At 41.9% G+C, this 21,416-nt stretch overlaps 1 protein-coding gene across 1 annotated transcript; it reads left to right on the top strand.

Annotated features, from left to right (window-relative positions):
- The first annotated feature begins 1,739 nt into the window (after positions 1-1,739).
- glp2r (glucagon-like peptide 2 receptor) lies at positions 1,740-21,041 on the top strand. Its single transcript, XM_014179554.2, has 13 exons — positions 1,740-2,835; positions 6,519-6,633; positions 6,840-6,944; positions 8,764-8,885; positions 16,399-16,505; positions 16,867-17,023; positions 17,266-17,425; positions 17,617-17,677; positions 17,846-17,912; positions 18,359-18,447; positions 18,575-18,713; positions 18,918-18,959; positions 19,089-21,041. Exons 1-13 carry the CDS (start codon positions 2,746-2,748, stop codon positions 19,467-19,469), a joined length of 1,635 nt encoding a protein of 544 aa, XP_014035029.1. The 5' UTR covers positions 1,740-2,745; the 3' UTR covers positions 19,470-21,041.
- The last annotated feature ends 375 nt before the right edge of the window (positions 21,042-21,416 follow it).

The following is a 21,416-nucleotide window of genomic DNA, read 5'->3' as shown; positions in this document are numbered from 1 at the left end:
TTCTGTAATGAAAACACAATTACGTACCAGCTGATGTATTACTAAGGTTAGCTCTTCATGTAAACAAACCAGCCATGCTTTTAACTTCCTCCCATTTCACAAAAAGTGACAGGTGTGTCTTCCATCATAATATACCATACTATCAAATTATGATCTATAGAATGATCAGATGGATGTACAGTCCATCAGAAGAGCAGGACTCGCACCAAAGGATACTGTGCATTTATTTCATTGCTGGCTGAATGATCTACCCACACTAACATGGATTTTACTACACCCTGCTCTTGTGAAGGTCAGTAAACTCTCTACATTAGTGTAATGTGATGTACTATACTGTAATTGCCTTTTACTTACACTAGATATCCTTACTCTCAGTAGCGAATTATCTCACAAAGTGGATGTAAGCCTATTTTAAAATGTAAATAATAGCTGACGTTAGGTCAATCGGAAGCATAACTAACTCCTTCAATCCTCCACCTGTGAAGTGCACAACACTGTGAGGATAAATAGTTGTGGGTTGATGTGGTGAGGCCAGGCATTCTCCAGTTGTTTTATAGCATGACCTGTGTGATTATGTTCTTATGCCTAGCACCTGAGAAATACTAGATGTGCATATAAATAACTAAGCCTAGCTGTCCATATCCTAATCCTAGTCTCAACTCTAATCCCAACCTTAGCTTCATGTCCACACCTCGACTCGAACCTAACCCTAACCATAACAACCCCCTGATATTTTGTTCTCTTACAGTTGTGGAAAGCCCCGTAGCAAAACAAAGGACACTGTGACTCTGTGACAACCAAAGCTGGCCCCGCAGAGCTATAGTAGGGCTTTAATACTAAACTAGAAGCGAGTTAACCCCGGCAGACTGGCACCTCAGGCCCTCCCCACACTGACAGTCCTACAAAGAACCATTGATCGGTGGGGACTGGGAGAATTGTCTACATAGGCTGAGTCATATCTTCCTCCACGTATCTGATCTTCCTCTACGTAATGTTTCCCTTTTATTACAGGTGTTTATACCTTTTCTCTTGTTCCTTGTTACAAAGGTTCCTTTTTCTCTTCTATAACCCTATTTCCCTATTATGTCAACATGTAAACAATGCGGTAAATAATGGTGTAAACAACACTAGAATCAACCGCCCTCGTACAGCACATTGTTTACACTGTGACGTCATAGTGAAATGAGGTTATCAATTGATTAGCTTTTCTCTTTCTTTCTAAATGTCTAAGGAATGTAGTTTACTTCCAAACATAGTTTTAACCCCCCCTCTCGTTGTCTATAAAGCGCTACTTATTGTTAAACTTATACAATAGTACACTTAGGAAAAGTTTGATTTGATTTAATAGTAATGTATTTTTTGGGCTGCACCATCTGCACAGTGCATGAACGGTAGTACAACATGTTTCTCTGGCTTATGATCTATCCTGTGTGTTTGGTCATGGCCCCTGCAGCTCCTGTGGTGCGTTTGTAGATCCATTAGACCACACAGAGATCCCATTAGTGTCAAATACTGTTGATGAGGCCCTCTTACTTTGGGAGAACCACCCACATAAAACTGCCACTGAACCTTTAGCCCCAGTCATGGATCAACACTGCACACCTTACGATGTGACTGTTTGTGTGTGTGTTTGTGTGTGTGTGTGTTTGTGTGTGTGTGTGAGTATATACTTTCTGCTTGTGTGTGCGTTCCCCTCCTGGACTATAAAGTCACTCCAGTAAAACAGCTCTCCCTTGTCTTATCTTGATTGGCTGGGACAAGGCCGGGCGGAGAAAAAGGGGAGGCAGACTGATGGGTGAGGATTCACAGACACTTTCAGTCGCGTTCAGGACATCATGGAGGACAGACAACAGAACCCTTGAGAATGAGCCTGAGACGAAGACAACTTAACCAAACACACAGCGACAGGCAGACGAGCCAAAAACAACTTTACCAAATACTAAGAAGACAATGATGACTTTGCTAATACACGTCAACTAGGTGAGGGACAAAGGACAAGTTAACTAATGCTTGTGTACTAGGACAGAGGACAACTTTACTAACACACGTCAACTAGGACAGAGGACAACTTTATAAAATACTAAAACTAGGAGAGATGTCGGAGAAAACTTTATCAAACTGATCACAACTTAAAAAGGAGTGTCTCGTTTAAAGCCTCAATGAGATGGGGAACGTTGCTCCAAAATAACCCACAACTAGAATAAGTGCCTGGATATCTTTACTAAACACCTGTTAACCAAGAGAAGAACACTATTTATTCCCAAAACATTAAGAGTTACAGGAAGAATTTACCTTCAGAATATCAACCCACGCCTAAAAGAAGTGAAACAACGATCCAAAGAAGAAGACGGCTCCATCTCAACCAGGCACCTGTAAAAATGTACTAAAACCAATCACAAATCATCTTTACCCCAAAACCCACTGTTTTGAGGCGAGCCTACGTTGAAGAGAGAAGACACTGCCTTTCAAAAATCAGCTCAGAAGCCAAACACTGAGAGCAGACTACACCGTGAGTAAGTCAGCTTAACCAAGCACATAAAACGTTCACTAGTCTCAAATCATCTTTACCTGGAAAACCACATTGGTGAAAGGACTGGACACTTTAGAGAAGAGGCTGGTCCATGTGTTGGTTCCGTGTGGTGTGGATGCTGAGAGGTAAGACAAGGATGAGTGTGAAGAGAGCATCAGTGGCAGGCGGGTCGATGAGGTGCCATCCAGCTTATATGTAAACAAAGTGCCATACCCATGCTACGACCAGCCTGGCACAGAGGGGGGTGGGCACTGGGGAGTACCACACTCTCTCCTTTACTCCTACTGCTCCTCTCCAGTCTACAGGTAAGATGGTGAGCTGCACACACACACACATTAATATTAACATCACTTTATTTGTCAGCACAAAGTCCAACTAAAATCTGCTTTATCCCAACGCCCCCGAAAGACACACATAGAGGTTAAGTGACTTGCTCAAGGTACAACGGCAGGCAATGGCTTCTAGGAATTGATAATAGCAACCCTCCGGTTGCCAGCTGACTTCCCAAACAGATTTTTTCCTGTCAGACCCGGGACTCAAACTGGCTGGCAACTCTCCGGTTGCTGGCTCGTCTCTCTAACCGCTTGGGTACCTGCCTGCCCATATGCACACACATACACACACAAGCAGGGCACACACATGTGCATATACTAATCTGAATTCAATTTCTCCAGAATATTGAGTCTAAACCAGTTTTGGAGCCATTTGATATTTCCTTTACAACTTTTCCTACTTGTTTCCTGTCGGGAGTGCCAGTAAAAAATAAAAACGTATTTTTTTTATTTGTTGAGCATTTATTTGAACATCTATAGTACATATAGAATTTTCAGTAAAATATGAAAAAAACGAATATTCTGTTAAAAAGGTGAATTGAAGCAATCTCACAAATATTCCAACCTCACAACAGAGAAACATAATTTGCTCCAGATTCCAGTTATCCTTTATCTGATTGAGAGGATGAATTGCTACCGTTGAACTGTAAAACCATAGTCTATCTCACTGACACAGTGAGATGATAAGCCCTGAATTTATGGTATGAAATCTTTATTTTGTTTTATGCGACTGGGATTTGCAAGAACTTTGGAGTTGCTTAGCAACATGGCTATATGATAATGTACTGGGTGGCATGGCATGGCACACATATGGCCATGCATATCACTCCAGACATAAATATTATCACAAAATATGCAGCAAAATGTACCAGAACAGCCAGAAACGGACATACAGTATACAGCACAAAAAATACACCGACACATTTCCAAAGTATGATTCTATCTGGGTAAGTCCTAAAACTCTATACCTTCAGTATTACCTTGTGTACTTACGGTAAATACATCCCTTTACTCAATAGTAGCTACATACTATATGATGAACATGATCTCAGTAGAGAACGCTCGGATTTGATTCCCAGGCCCTCAATTATATCAGCACCCTCTCCAAATATGTAACTGAGTTAAGCTCAGAATCCCTTAAGTGTCTCAGTGGATTTTAAAGTGTTTTCTCTTAAAGTAGAGGAGAGCCCCTGTACCTTCTTTTCACCCCAGATAGTAGTGAGAGATCTGACAGACAGACAGACACACACACACTCCTCCGTGATAGCTGCTGTCCAGAAAACCTGATGACAAGAGACAGAAGGGGTCAATTGAAGCGTTAGAAAGTCAGGGCGCTCCTAGGATAGGACAGATCACATTGGAACAGGTGGTGGTGGAGGGGGAATAGAATGGACAGGCACAGGGAGGTTACACAGTTCAGATAGATATACAGTATGTATCCCCATTGGAGTGTGAAGGCAAGGCAGGGAATGTTGGTCAGAGAAAGAGTACCGCACATAGAAATAGAATCCATTGGATTATATATCTATGGTACTGTACCCCACCTGTGGAAAACAGATTCTACATGGGAAAACCTTGATTCTCTGTTTACTTTACAAAAAGAAGAGAAGGGTTGGTCTGCCACTAGAATAATAGAATTTATTATGTTTTGTCAATGTTTTATTTGTATAGAACATTGCCAAATCATGTGGTAAGACATCTTAAAGTATTTGCCCAGTTACCTTTCAAAGTTAATATTCTGTTAACTCATATCCAAATAAGGTTGTTGATACTCGTATTTTTGGCCAAAGCATAAATTGGAGAAAAAACACTTCAAAAACCGCACCTCAAACATGTATCTCAAACCGGCCATTTAAAAAATGCTTGCTATTTCCTCATAGAGCATAATGTAATCTTGAGCTGGCCAATCAGCAGTCTAGAAGAGGGTGAGCTGGCCAATCAGCGGTCTACTTGCGTTAATATTTTTTTCGACTGGTATACGCCCACACCATTAACCATTTTGTTGTTGGGGTATGCTCACACAATTGCAACACAGAAAAGCTGCTTTTTAACATACCTAATTAAAAAGATTTGTAAGGAAAATGTATAAGTCATATTTCATAGAAATCTGGAAACACTGGGCAGTCCCTTTACATTTTGGACCAAGATCATGAATAGGCATAAGGTTGTGTTTACACAGCCACCCTAAGAACCCAAATCAGATTTTCTTTATACTTCAGAAATTCTTTGGAATGTCCAAACAGTTTTACATGTGACCAAAATCAGATTTGCGCATTCGCATTGATGTAGCCTCTGAAGTAGCAAACAGATGTAATGCTCATTTCCCATTACCACTACTGTAAATGTTGGGGTGATTGTCATGGTAACAACAGGTCATGTGCAATAGTGTGCAATAATGATGCGTTCATAACCAAGTGGGAAGGTGGTATTTACCACATACAACTGGGGGAAAATCCACTAGAATGCCCCTCGTAATTACGAGTTGGAAACTCGTCTATCATCCCTGAGCTCCGACTTGTCCCACATGCTGAGCTCTGACATCATCTACTAAGGAAATGACCTCGATAACAGCATTTTCTGCAGTTAGATGTAAAAACTAAACATTATTTATAAAAATCTATTCTGTCTTTTGAACCCTATAATTGGTTTACAATCATGATGTCTGTACTTACAGCTTGTTGGCCATTAGTCAATCAGCGTTTCTCAATGAGTTCAAAGCACGTGAATGGATCCAACTTTTATTTAGAAATTCACAACTGTTAATGACCACCTTCCCACTTGGTTATGAACGCAGCATCAAACCACATAAGAGCAAAAAAATCTAATCTGAGCGTCCAGACAGAGGTCGCATATGGAGGATCGGGTTTGTATCAGGATTCAGATTACACAGGAAGCCCAATTCTGATCTTTTGCCCAATCATTGGGTAAAAGATCAGAATTGCGCTGCCTGTGTAAACGCAGCCATATGGAGGTGGTACTGTATGAACTGGAAGTCAAAAGATTAGATTCCCTGTAGTTCTTTTTGATGTTTACACATTAGGGAAAGATCAGATAGATATCAGCTATGCAAATAATTGTCCAAAGATCATAACGCAGCCAAAGATGTAAACGCAGCCTAACTGAGTTACTGCTGGTCAAATCTCCCATTTTGATTTCTCTTCTCAGAGTAAATGAAACAGGTGCATTTACTTCTATTAGTTTAGACCACATGACATTAGGGTCTCGACTCAATCTGTATCGCCGAAGTTCAGCGCTATAGCACGATAAAACATTTAAGACAATGTTCCTGCGTCTGCGGAGACTGCATTCAAGGTTAGCCTTGCATATGTCGGCTCAATCGGAAATTACCTTTACATTTCAATTTCACTACAGTGCTGAACTTCAGCAATACGGATTGAATTGAGCCCAAGGCTTGTGAAATTGCCTACACAGACGCCTACCAAAGATGGAGGTTGGGTAGTTAGATAGCTCAACAGGAATTCTACTCAAATACTGCCATCTTGTGGGCTCTCACTAAAACCACATTCCCCTCAGTCTTCCTGGCGCATTGTTGGGGTTGTAAAAATGTGTAGTTTATCATAAAATATTCCTCTCTTTATAACTGTCTTATTTCACATGAAAGGTGGTGGGCTCTGTGATTTATTTTATTTTATTAGGATCCCACATTAACTGACGCTACGAAGATGAAACTTGAAGAGTTGATCTCTAAACGGAATGAATATAGGGAGAACTGCACCAGGATTTTAGCAGAAAGCATCTTCTCAGAAACTGGTGAGCAGTTTGTTTTTGGCCCTGGCCAGTTCCATGTATCAATGTACCATTCTTCCCGCTACAATGTGTATTGTCATTTAATTGCAGCCACACTGTCAGGGCAGCAATTGATCTATATGGAAATTCATTTTCCGTTAAGCAATAGAACTTTATTATTTATGTACTTTTCTGTTCGTCTCTTACTCTTTACTTGTTTGTCCTTTCAGGAATCTACTGTAACGGGATGGTTGACGTGTTTGTGTGTTGGCCCCACTCAGCCCCCGGTAACGTGTCAGTGCCCTGTCCTTCCTACCTTCCCTGGATTACAAAGGGTGAGTCTGGAGGCTTCATTCAGGGTAACTCAATCCATCAAATGCAATTTGGATTCAGAACTAACCATTCTACCGAAACAGCCAACTGCTATTTTTTTGGAGTGCATTAAATCTAAACTGGACATAGGTGGTGAAGTCAGTCTTTTTGGATCTTAAAAAGGCCTTTGATACTGTGAATCATGAGGTCCTCCTATCCAAACTATCCTCCCTTAATGTGTCCACTGAAGTTATTAGTTGGATGTATTCCTATCTGACGACAGAAGTCAAAGGGTTCGTCTGGGGGACACTCAGTCGACTCTCTTTACTATAACTACGGGGTCCGACAAGGGTCAATATTAGGCCCCCTTCTGTTTACCCTCTATATAAATGATCTCCCACTTGTTTGCCCACAAGTTAACATGCAGATGTATGCAGATGATACAGTTCTGTATGTACACAAAAAAATAGACAACTAGTTGTTAACAAGTTAACTGAAGCTATGGTACATGTTTCTAAATGGATGACTAATTCTTGCCTGCATTTAAAGACTGTTTGTATGTGTAACCGATGTGAAATGGCTAGCTAGTTAGCGGTGGTGCGCGCTAATAGCGTTTCAATCGGGTGACGTCACTCGCTCCGAGACCTGAAGTAGTTGTTCCCCTTGCTCTGCAAGGGCCGTGGCTTTTGTGGCGCGATGGGTAACGATGCTTCGTGGGTGTCGGTTGTTGATGTGTGCAGAGGGTCCCTGGTTCAAGCCCAGGTTGGGGCGAGGAGAGGGACGGAAGCTATACTGTTACATATGTACTTCTATAAGAATTCTATAAGAAAGAAAGATTCTCCAACAAGCTGTTCTTGTTAATGAGGAGCATCTGAAAGTTGTGTCTAATTTCAGGTATCTCGGCGTCATTTTGGACTCCAACTTGACATTTAGGAAACATGTGAAGAAGGTGCTTAACACAGTCAAGTATGGATTATCCAACTTTAGGCATGCTATAATCTTCTCACATTTGAGATATTGCCTCACATGCTGGTCACAGGCAGGAGCCACTAATCTGAAACCAATTGAATCACTTGATAACAAACCAAACAATTACCACCATTGTCATATAATTTACATAGATAATTTATTTAGTCTGGATAGCTTTAAGCATGATGTAGAGCCTTGCAAGCCTTGTCTTTAAGATCCTGAAAGGTCTTGTCTCTCCACCCCTATGCCGGCATATCATGCTCAAGGAAAGCACCTCCAGGATAACAAGGGCAGTAACTAGAGGGGATTGCGTTGTCCCTTTTCGACACAGTAAAATTGTTCAAATGGCCTCCTCTGTTAGAGCTACAATATACTGGAATGCAATGCCGATGGACTTGAGAAGCTGCACTGATTATTGTATTTTCAAATGTAAAATTGAAAACTAGGCTCAAATCTATCCAAACCTGTACACATGAGTTATCTGTGATTTCTCATATGTAAGACGACAGTTGATGATAGTGTTGTTGTTGATGTTGTTGTTAGAATGATATATTTTGTATTGTTTTAGTGAGGATTTATATAGTGGCTGTGAAAAGGCCCTTACCTGCCCAGGTGCAAATTAGCTTTTGGCTAACCCCGGCTAACCCCGGCACATTTACATGGATGTTTCATTATTGTAATATTGATGTTGATTTATGCGCATTGTCCCTTATGAATAAATAAATATCACACATATCCATACATTCATACATCTATAACGTCATGTGATGGCACAACACAACATCATAACATTTCATATAGTACCACGCAATTAGAAGCACAGCAAATCTCTCCATAACCGATCTAGTCATTCTGCTTCTCTTCCTGACCCAGATGACTCCAGGAGAGTGTACATGGAGTGTCTGTCCAATGGGTCCTGGCGACTCCAGGAGAATTCTACGGATGTCTGGCGGGAGAAGACAGAATGTGATGACCAAGACTTCTTTAAACCCGAGGTGAGAAAAAGGCTGTGAGAGGAAACAGAGTGCCTTGCATTTGGAAAAGGCCTTGCAACTGAAACGTCAAAAATAAATCATACCCCAGTTCAAAATTTCCCATTTGTATTTTATTAGGGATCCCCGTTAGCTGCTGCCAAGGTATGCACTGTCACACCACCACATATCCACAACACAAAATGTATGATACCACTATACAACAATATTACAATGTAAGTGTGTGTAGAGTGCGTGTGCCAGCGCCCGTGTGCTTATGCGTGTGTCTGTACCTGTGTGTGTGTCTCTTCACAGTCCCTGCTGTTCCATAAGGTGTATTTCTCTCTGTTTTTAAATCTGATTCTACTATTTGCATCAGTTACCTGATGTGGAATAGAGTTCCATGTAGTCATGGCTCTATGTAGTACTCTGCACCTCCCATAGTCTGTTCTGGACTTGGGGATTGTGAAGAGACCTCTGGTGGCATGTCTTGTGGGGTATGCATGGGTGTCCGAGCTGTGTGCTAGTCGTTTAAACAGACAGTTCTGTGCATTCAGCTTTTCAACACCTCTTAAAAAAACAAGTAGTGATGAAGTCAGTCTCTCTTCCACTTTAAGCCATGAGAGATTGCCCTGCATATTATTAATGTTAGCTCTCTATGTACAGCCACGCTGCCCTGTTCTGAGCCAATTGAAATGTTCCTAAGTCCCTCTTTGTGGCACCTGACCACACAACTGAACAGTAGTCTAGGTGCGACAAATCTAGGGCCTGTAGGAGGGATAGTTGCAAATCATGCAGCGCCTTGTGTCACGATCGCAGATTTTAGAGAAACAACAAATGTCGGTACATATAAGTGTCTAACATCGCCTGAAAGCTTACATTCTTGTTAATATAACCACACAGCCCAATTTACAGTAGCTATTACTGCGAAAAAATGCCATGCTATTGTTTGAGGAGAGCTCCTAACAACTGTAAGTGCTGTCGTGAGAGAGAGACCAAGGTGCAGCGGAGTTCGTGTTCATCTTTCAGCTCTGGCGACTCCTGACTGGCGGGCAGCTCTGGCGACTCTTGACTGGCGGGCAGCTTGGCGACTCCTGACTGGCGGGCAGCTCCGGCGATCCTGACTGGCGGGCAGCTCCGCGACTCCTGACTGGCGGGCAGCTCCGGCGACTCCTGACTGGCGGGCAGCTCCGGCGACTCCTGACTGGCGGGCAGCTCCGGCGACTCCTGACTGGTGGGCAGCTCCGGCGACTCCTGACTGGCGGGCAGCTCTGGCGACTCCTGACTGGCGGGCTGCTCCGGCGACTCCTGACTGGCGGGCAGCTCCGGCGACTCCTGACTGGCGAGCAGCTCTGGCGACTCCTGACTGACGAGGCTGGGCTGACGCACTAGATGCCTGATCCGTGGAGCTGGTACAGGACGTGCCAGCCTGGGCACACGCACCTTAGGGCTAGTGCGGGGAGCGGGAACAGGCCGAGTCAGACTGGGCTGACGCACCTCAGGGCTAGTGTGGGGAGCTGGCCTGGGGCTCCATCCTCGCCCCGCCAAACAGCCCCTGTGCCCCCCCCAAAAAAATTATTGGGGCTGCCTCTCGGGCTTCCTTCCCAGCCGTGTTCCCTCATACCATCGCCGTTGGTCCTTCTGTCCTGCTGCCTCCACTCTTCTGAGTGCCACTACCTGTTCCCATGGGAGGCGATCCCTTCCGACCAGGATCTCCTCCCAAGTGTAGGATCCCTTGCCGTCCAGGATGTCCTCCCATGTCCAGTTCATCACGCTGTTCTCCTGTGGCTCCCTCCTCCTCCGCTGCTTGGTCCTTTTGTGGTGGGTAGTTCTGTAAGGGCTGTCGTGAGAGAGAGACCAAGGTGCAGCGGAGTTTGTGTTCATCTTTGAATTTAATTAATCAAGAACGTGAACACTATACAAAACAAGAAACAAAGAAACACGACAGTACAACAGTCTTGCAGGCTATACGAAAAGCAATGCAAAAACAACTACCCACAAACACAAAGACAAACACACCCTACTATATAGGACTCCCAATCAAAGGCAACTCAACACACCTGCCTTCAATTGGGAGTCCAACCCCAATTAACTATACATAGAACCACAGACATAGACCAGTGACAAACCCCATACACATACATCAACTCCCCTCTGCCACGTCCTGACCAAACTACAATAACCAAATATCCTCTATACTGGTCAGGACGTGACAACAACAAAACACTTTTTTCACCTCAATAGGTTTGATAAATTCACCTCTGAAGGTGAAATGTGTACTTACATTCTGAAATCTTGCTCTGATTTATCATCCAAAGGGTCCCAGAAATAACATAAAGTGTCGTTTTGTTAGATAAAATCATTTTTCATATCATTAAAAGGTCCATATGGCATGCACGTTCGATTTAGTATTTCCACTCGTTCAATTTGCAAAGAAAGGAATCTTTAAAAATCTAACCCTAAACGTTGTTTCAACCAGTCAAATCACGTTCGTATGTATTCCTCAGAGATCCTAGAACGTAACCAGACTTCACTATATCATTAGGGGTGTAGTATATCTTATAGGACAGCAAATTTGGTCAGAGAGCGACGCCTTCATGGCACGCCGATGACGCGGGCGGTCTTCACTTGATCGATTCTAACTTTGTCAAATAAGCAATAAGCTAGCTAGATAGTCAATGAGCTGGGCTTTACGGGAGTATCCGGGAAACCCCGTATCTGTCGCAAAATGTAGCTGTTAACCTTGTGTGACAGCCAGCCTTTTCCTTTTGGACAAAAATTCTAAGAATATGGAGAGTTATGAAGTTATGAAAACTGGTTGTTTGCAAATGTTGAACTTATAATATGGCTACTAATACTGAAAAAGCTAAATCAAAGTCCAAGTATACAGATTTGATGATATTCTTGCAGAAAAGTGTAATATGAATGTAAATGTCTCTTTCATGATTTGCCCAAATGTATCTGGGTGACTTCACACTAAATGTCAAGTAGTTTGCTCACTCTTCAAGTTATTGAAAAAAGGGGGCTATCCCTCAGAAGTTTTTAACATGTCTTGACCCTGAAAGTTTACAATCCAGGGTTCTCCAAGCTGTTTAGTCACATCAACTTGCTCAAATTCCACATAATTCATTACAATATTTAGTTGTGGTTTAGGGTTTAGTGAATGATTTCTCTCAAATACAATTCTTTTCGTTTTTGAAATATTTAGGACTAATAGGCTGACCACACCGCTCGCGTCGCGTGCTCGAGCGTTGCAAAATAAATGTAGAAATCTATGTTATTCAATTATTGCACCCACACTGCTCACGCGCGTCAACAAGAGTCTGCGTTGCCAAGGGCTAAAATAGAATTCCTTTCTATTTCTGACGCAGATCGCGCTGAAAGTCCTGTCTCTCCCATCCACTCATTGGTTTATAGAAGCGGGTACCCACGTGCCATCTCCTCATTGGTTATACCCACGTGGGTGATTGAAAGACGAACTGTGTTGCCGGTCGGTGTAGTAATACTATGAAAGGCCCTACACCCAAACAAGGGCACTGCGTTCATCCACCACTGGCCTGCTGGCCCCCCTACCTCTGAGGAAGCACAGTTCCCGCTCAGCCCAGTCAAAACTGTTCGCTGCTCTGGCACCCCAATGGTGGAACAAGCTCCCTCACGACGCCAGGACAGCGGAGTCAATCACCACCTTCCGGAGACACCTGAAACCCCACCTCTTTAAGGAATACCTAGGATAGGATAAAGTAATCCTTCTAACCCCCCCCCCCCTAAAAGATTTAGATGCACTATTGTAAAGTGGTTGTTCCACTGGATATCATAAGGTGAATGCACCATTTTGTAAGTCGCTCTGGATAAGAGCGTCTGCTAAATGACTTAAATGTAATGTAATGTAAATGAAAGTTTAGATGCCAATCACCATTTAAGTTCAAAGATGAAAAAGCCTGGAAGGAGGAGAGATGACTAGAAACGATTCGGTTCACCGTTTTATGTGTGGATTAATTGTCTGAGTAGAGGACCTTGTGCATTTCAGGTAAAATAACAACTCAATGTTTATATCCCAGGACATATTAGCTAGCAACAGCAAGCTTGCTAAATAGGACAAATTAGCTAGCAAGTGCAAGCTAACTAGCTAAATTGCCATAAATGTTTTATGCTTTTTGACCTGTTCCCAAATTAATGTAATTGGTTCAGAGTTTGTTTTGATATTTTAACCTGCGTGTCGTGATCGCGTTTGGTGTGGGGGGACAAAATGAATGTACGCACGATGGTGCTCGCGCGCAGCCTGTTTGGGTTCTGTGTAACTTATTCCTTGCCACCCATTCTGAAACTAACTGCAGCTCTTTGCGAAGTGTTGCTGTCATTTCAGTCACTGTAGTAGCTGATGTGTATAGTGTTGAGTCATCTGCATACATAGACACCCTGGCTTTACTCAAAGCCAGTGGCATGTTGTTAGTAAAGATTGAAAAAGTAAGGGGCCTAAACAGCTGCCCTGGGGAATTCCTGGTTCTACCTGGATTATGTTGGAGAGGCTTCCATTAAAGAACACCCTATGTGTAAAGCCATAACAAATACGTTTTTCCAGCAGCATACTAAGATCTATAATGTCACAAGCCGCACTGAAGTCTAACAAAACAATCTTTTTATCATCAATTTCTCTCAGCCAATCATCAGTTATTTGTGTAAGCACTGTTGAATGTCCTTAAATATAAGTGTACTGAAAGTCTGTTGCCAATTTGTTTACAGCAAAATAGCATTTTATCTGGTCAAACACCATTTTTTCCAAAAGTTTACTCAGGGTTGGTAACAGGCTGATTGGTTGACTTTTTGAACCAGAAAAGGGGGCTTTACTATTCTTGGGTAGCGGAATTACTTTTGCTTCCCTCGAGGCCTGAGGGAACACAGTTTCTAGTAGGTTTAGATTGAAGATATGCAAATAGCAGAGGCAACATTGTCCTCTATTATCCTCAGTAATTTTCCATCAAAGTTGTCAGACCCCGGTGGCTTGTCATTGTTGATAGACAACAATAATTTTTTCACTTCTTCCACACTCACTTTAGGGAATTCAAAATTACAATGCTTGTCTTTCATAATTTGATCAGTTATACTTGGATGTGTAGTGTCAGTGTTTGTTGCTGGCATGTCATGCTTAAGTTTGTTAATTTTGCCAATTAAAAAAACATTAAAGTAGTTGCCAATATTAGTGGGTTTTGTGATGAATGAGCCATCTGATTCAATGAATGATGGAGCTGAGTTTGCCTTTTTGCCCATAAATTAATTTAAGGTGCTCCAAAGTTTTTTACTGTCATTCTCTATATAATTGATCTTTGTTTCATAATCTAGTTTCTTCTATATATTCAGTTTAGTCACATGATTTCTCAATTTCTCAATTTGCAGTATATTTGCCAATCTGTTGTGCAGCCAGACTTATTTGACATTCCTTTTGGCCTCATTCCTCTCAACCATACATTTTTTTTCAATTCCTCATCAATCCACAGGGTTTTAACAGTTTTTGCAGTCATTTTCTTAATGGTGCATGCTTATTAGTAACTGGGATAAGCAATTTCATAAATGTGTCAAGTGCCGTGTCTGTTTACTCCTCATTACACACCATGGACCAACAGATATTCTTTACATCAACAATATAGGAATCACTACAAAACATATTGTATGACCTCTTATAAATTATACTAGGCCCAGGCTTTAGAACTTTGGTTTTCCTAGATATGGCTACAATATTGTGATCACTACATCCTATGGATTTGGACACTGATTTAAAGCAAATGTCTGCAGCATTAGTAAAGATGTGATCAATACATGTTGATGATTTCATTCCTGTGCTTATTTGTAGCCCTGGTAGGTTGACTGATAACCCGATACAGGTTGCAAGCACTAGTTACAGTTAGAAGATTTCTCTTGAGTGGACAGCCTGATGAAAGCCAGTCAATATTTAAATCACCCAGAAAATATACCTCTCTGTTTATATCACATACATTACTGGTCAAAAGTTTTAGAACACCTACTTCCTCAAGGGATTCTCTTTATTTTTACTATTTTCTACTTTGTAGAATAATAGTGAAGACATCAAAACTATGAAAAAACACATATGGAATCATGTAGTAACCAAGAAAGTGTTAAACAAATGAAACTATATTTTCTATTTGAGATTCTTCAAATAGCCACACTTTGCCTTGATGACAACTTTGCACACGCTTGGCATTCTCTCAACCAGCTTCACCTGGAATGCTTTTCCAACAGTCTTGAAGCAGTTCCCACATATGCTGAGCACTTGTTGGCTGCTTTTCCTTCACTCTGCGGTCCGACTCATCCCAAACCATCTCAATTTGGTTGAGGTTGGGGGATTGCGGAGGCCAGGTCATCTGATGCAGCACTCCATCACTCTCCTTCTTGGTAAAATAGCCCTTACACAGCCTGGAAGTGTGTTGGGTCATTGTCCTGTTGAAAAACAAATGATAGTCCCACTAAGCCCAAACCAGATGGGATGACATAATGCTGCAGAATGCTGTGGTAGCCATGCTGGTTAAGTGTGCCCTGAATTCTAAATAAATCACAGACAGTGTCACCAGCAAGGCACCCCCATAAAGACACGGCGGTTGGAACCAAAAATCTCCAATTTGGACTCCAGACCATAGGACAAATTTCCACCGGTCTAATGTCCATTGCTTGTGTTTCTTGGCCCAAGCAAGTCTCTTCTTCTTATTGGTGTCCTTTAGTAGTGGTTTCTTTGCAGCAATTCGACCATGAAGGCCTGATTCACACAGTCTCCTCTGAACAGTTGATGTTGAGATGTATCTGTTACTTGAACTCTGTGAAGCATTTATTTGGGCTGCAATTTCTGAGGCTGGTAACTAATGAACGTATCCTCTGCAGCAGAGGTAGCTCTGGGTCTTCCATTCATGTGGCGGTCCTCATGAGAACCAGTTTCATCATAGCGCTTGATAGTTTTTGAAACTGCACTAAAAGAAACTTTCAAAGCTGTCATCAAGGCAAAGGGTGGCTACTTTGAAGAATCTCAAATATATTTGGATTTGTTTAACACTTTTTTGTTAACTACATGATTCCATATATGTTATTTCATAGTTTTGATATATTCACTATTATTCTACAATGTAAAAAATTGTACAAACAAAAAAAAACCCTTGAATGAGTAGGTGTTCTAAAACATTTGACCGGTTGTGTACATTATCAACCATTTAACACGTTATCCAGAAACTGACTGTTAGCACTTGGTGGTCTATAGCAGCTTCCCACCAGAATGGGCTTTAGGTGAGGCAGATGAACCTGTAGCCATATTACTTCAATAGTATTTAACATGAGATCCTCTCTAAGCTTTACAGGAATGTGGTTCTGAATAGTGTATAAATGGCAACACCTAATATTTTTGCATTTCTGTCTTTTCTGTAGATGTTATAACCATGTATTGCTTCCATTGTATCATCAAAGGTAATATCTAAGTGAATTTCAGAGGTTGAGGTCAATTGCCTCTTTTTCACTTCTTTTTTTCCATGTCTGTGTCTTTCAGGAGGATGAGTGGTTTCGCCATGCAGCCCTGAGGGTCATCTCCATCGTCGGCTACTCTCTGTCCCTCTCCTCCCTCTCTCTGGCCACTCTGCTCATGGGCATTCTCAGGTTAGTGTCAAGGGGCCAGAGCGCAGGGGTCAGGGGGTTAGGCACATGTTAATGATGATTATGATGAATTCTACTATCGTAGGGCGATGACACAACTGCAAAGCAATGACATACTCCTTAGTCACGGCATTGATTCAAACCCACTGGTCAGTGTTCAATGTCATTAATTGATAATAAAATATCAAATGGATACCAGGGGAAGCAGAATAACAAGATTACAGATTATGTTATTGATCACTATAAACCACAATGGATTGCCTATGTACTGAGCATTCATCTTAGTCGCATAATCACATCATCAATTTCCACACTAAATAGTCAGTGGTGGGTTTGAGTCAATGCCAACCTCTGTCTCTTCCAGGAAGCTCCACTGTACGAGGAACTACATCCACATGAATCTGTTTGTGTCCTTCATGTTGAGAGCCATAGCCGTCTTCATAAAGGAGATCGTGTTACATGTCATGTACACCAAGCTACCCAGTGACGACCAAGGGTGGAACTCATACTCCAATTCAGTGGTACTCATGTCCTGTAGAGTTTGTTTTAAAAAATATATAAAAACAGAACATTTTCAACCATGCTGGCCTTCAGAATACTTATTTGTTATGATAGAAGAAATATCGGGCACCCAGAACAAAATCTCAGGTGTGCTCTTACGTTAACGTCTGTCACAAGAGACTATTATGTAAAATAAATGTATTCAACAAGGATAAGGCACTGTAATATATCCTATTACATCTAATATCTCCTCTTCCTGTAGATAACGGTGGTATGTAAGGCCTCCCGGGTGTCCATGGAGTATTTTGTAGCGTGTAACTACTTCTGGCTCCTGGTAGAAGCAATCTTCCTCCAGACCCTCCTGTTCACCGACGTCCTCACCAAGAGACGACTGCTCAAGAGATACATGCTCATTGGCTGGGGTATGGTTCTAAATGTTTATAAGATACATGTTAATTGGCTGAGGTAAGGCGCTAATGTTTAAAATGCACATTCTGATTGGTTGGGGTAAGGCTCTAATGTTTGAAAGGCACATGTTCATTGAATAAGGTAAGGCTCTAATGAAGATAGATTGACAACTTATGGCAACAAAATACTTTTGCTCTTGCTAAAGGTACTCCATTCGTGTTTGTGGTGCCATGGACAGTGAGCAAAGTTCTATATGAAAATAAAGGGTAAGTATTTTGGGAGAATTTCCACCACTCATTTCAAGACTTCTGATCATATTTATGCCTGCTCTCGTAAAGTAATCAATCAGTACTGATCTGTGTAAATACCCAATAGTCTATGATACAAGCTGATGCTGTAGGCCCAAATCTGGCTTGAATCTCTCCTGTCCTAAGGTGCTGGAACAATGAGAATAGATGGATCTGGTGGATAATAAGGGGACCCATCACTTTATCTGTGTTGGTGAGTAGCAACCTACAATATATAACCTATAGCAACCTCCTGTATCACCACTCAACTAATGCTCCACTGATATCTAAGAACGTGACACAACGATAAATCGTCTATCAAACCATGACTCTACAGTGTACTCCAAAAGTGCACAAGACTGGCACACTGGGGGCATCAGCTCTTGTGAGATTTCCTGTGATTTTTCACTGATTTCACACCGATTTTGGGATGTCTAAGATCAATAGTTGAGACCATGTGACATAGACGTCAGCCAGAGCAGTGGGTGTCAGAAGCAGTCACAAGCATGTCATATAGGGCAGAATGGTTACGGTGCACTGATCCCAATAAGATAGGGTTTCTCCTCTTAAAGACACAGTTTACTTTTTACACACCAGTGTAAAAACATAAGCATCTCCTACTGTTTTACAGAAATAATACATCATTGATTTGTGTTGCAGGTCATTTTCTACATATTCATTAAAATACTAATGTTGCTGCTCTCAAAGTTAAAGGCAGACCAAGTGAAATTCACAGACTACAGATACAGGTAGGCTACGGTCACTCTAAAGGTTTACTCTAATCTGTGACAGTAGTAGCCAGCACCCTCAAGCAACTATTTTATTTGAACCCCAGTACAGTCTGAATGCCAAAACTCCTTTCCTTTTCTCTGTTAGCTTGGCCAGGGCTACGATAGTCCTGATCCCTCTACTGGGGATCCACGAGGTAGTTTTCACTATACTGATAGATGAGAGTGTGGAGGGAAGCAGCCGCTATGCCAGGAACTTCATTAACCTCACCCTTAGCTCCTTCCAGGTAAGAACTGATAACAAAATGGCCACCTTCCTTAAGACCATAACAAATGTTTAATTGTTCCTGTTGAGTAAAGAAAGGAAAACATCCTGATCCCATTAAGAACTGCATTTAGAGGGAAAGAATTTGTCTTGATAATAAATGCAAATGGTCTGGTAGAGTTTGTTACCTTGAATACAATCATTATGTGTCATACCTCTCTCTCAGGGATTCTTGGTTTCTGTGCTGTACTGCTTTGCCAACATAGAGGTAACTATCCACAAACTAGCAGATCAATTTACTGTAGCCTAAGTGTTAGCTTAACAAATCGTTCTCATCGTAATAGAAAATAATAAATAAATACAAGTAAAAACACAAATAAAAATCTGTTATCTCCAGGTCCAGACGGAGCTGAAAAAGCGATGGCAGCTCTTCCTGTTCACAAACCACTTCCAGGTCACGCCCTGCATTGACTTCCGGGGCGAGCCCCTCAAACATCTGTGGAAGTGCTCTAGAGGCCGACGCCCCCATGGCTCCCAGCAGAGCGAATCATATGAGGAGGGGGGTGGGCCTGCCACACACTCCCACTTGCTGCAGGTGGCCTTGCAGGGGCAAGGAGGGCGACGAGAGGGGGAAGGAGGGGAGGTGTCAGGTTGGCGAGATAGGGAGAGAGACACGGGAGGATTGGAGTTCCACACCAGGAAGAGCCTGTCAAGTAGCGATGGAGAGATGACGCTGGGAGAGACCATGGAGGAGATACTGGAGGAGTGCGAGTTCTGACCTCCTCCATCTTGTGGACACTGCTTGTCAGGGTTGGTTAGGTTACTTTCTAAATATAACCTGTTACAGTTATCTGTCCAAACTTGTAATCAGTAATGTAACTTTTGGATCACCCAAACTCAGTAACATAATCTGATTACTTTCAGTTACTTTTGGATTACTTTCCCCAGAAGAGGCATTAGAAGAAGATAAAAAGGATCCATCAAACGCATTTGGTGTGTCATCATAGTGGTCTCTGACTTGTGGTCAGACTCGGTCAGGTGGAACAAAATTAAACTTGCACCTTTTTTCAATGCTGAATTGATTGTCATTAAAGAAAACCGAAACATCCTTTATGAATTTAAAAGTAATCCAAGAAGTAGTCATCTAGTTTCTCAAAAGTATCTGTAATCTGATTACAATATTATAGCTGTTTTTTTTGTAATCAGTTACTCCCAAACCCTGCTACTTCCCTTTCTGGACTGTTATGAACTGTTAAGGTTAAGGTGCCTTGTCGGGTGACAGATGGGGAGAATCTCAATTGCATACTCCTTGTGTCTTCTCTCCTCGCCTCCTTCTCAAAACCTATTTGAGGAGAAGGTCAAATGGGAGAACCCTGGCTTTCTCGTCCAATGGTGTTTGAGAAGGAGGCGAGAAGCGAGGACGCGATACAACTCATTGCTTGGATAGACAATGAGATTGGTGTTGTCGTATCATTGTACAGATTCTTTGTATAGTACCTTTGTGTATCGTTTTGTTTACGTGTATATGAGTAATGTTCCACTATATAAAATATGAGTTTTATGAAAAATCATAATACATACACTGAGTGTACAAAACATGCTCTTTCCATGACATAGACTGACCAGGTGAATCCAGATGAAAGCTATGATCCCTTATTGATGTCACTTGTTAAATCCACTTCAATCAGCTTAGATGAAGGGGATGAGACAGGTTAAAGAAGGATTTTTAAGCCTTGAGACATGGGTTGTGTATGTGTGCCATTCAGAGGGTGAATGGGCAAGACAAAATATGTAAGTGCCTTAGAACGGGGTATGGTAGTCGGTACCAGGCGCACCGGTTTGAGTCAAGAACTGCACCGCTGCTTGGTTTTTCACTCTCAACAGTGTGTATCAAGAATGGTCCACTACCCAAAGAACATCCAGCCAACTTCACACAACTGTGGGAAGCATTAGAGTCAACATGGGCCAGCATCCCTGTGGAACACTTTCAACACCTTGTAGAGTCCCAGACAAATTGAGGCTGGTCTCAGGGCAAAGGGGGCCGCAACTCAATATTAGGAAGGTGTTCCTAATGTTTTGTACACTCAGTGTATATTAATGTACATACTTTGTATCATAAAAACAATCAAATTACTAAAATAAACTTTATTACATAAAGGTACTTACTGCAGGTATATAAACACAATAGAGCATTAACAGGTAAGTGTACATTTTTTGTTGTCAGAAAATGTTGATATTGAAAAGGACAGTCTGAAGGATACGTGTTACAGTTAATGTGCATGATGTGGGTATTATGTATTTGTCATATCTAAAAACGTATAGTGATACATTAAAGAAATCTTGTATTACCGTTTGTGTTTGAAACAAATCTCTGATACTGATTACTAAATAATAAAAAGGTATATGGTAACGACACACAACAGATACAGCATGGGGGGGGGGGGGCAGGTACCCTAGTGGTTAGAGAGTTGGGCCAGTAACCGAAAGGTTGCTGGATTGAATCCCCAGGCTGACAAGGTACAAATCTGTTGTTCTGCCCCTGAACAAGGCAGTTAATCCGCTGTTCCCCGGTAGTCTGTCATTGTAAATAAGAATTTGTTCTTAACTGACTTGCCTAGTTAAATTAAAAATTAAAAAGTACAAGATGGACAAGGTTTTCAGATGGCACACAAGTGCAAATAACATAGTCAGTGCTCAAATTGAGCGGGTATGCGGGGGCACCCAG

Source organism: Salmo salar, chromosome ssa28 (assembly GCF_905237065.1).
Source record: "Salmo salar chromosome ssa28, Ssal_v3.1, whole genome shotgun sequence".
Taxonomy (NCBI): domain Eukaryota; kingdom Metazoa; phylum Chordata; class Actinopteri; order Salmoniformes; family Salmonidae; genus Salmo; species Salmo salar.
Note: the sequence above shows the minus strand (reverse complement) of the source record. Positions and strands in the feature narration are given on the sequence as shown.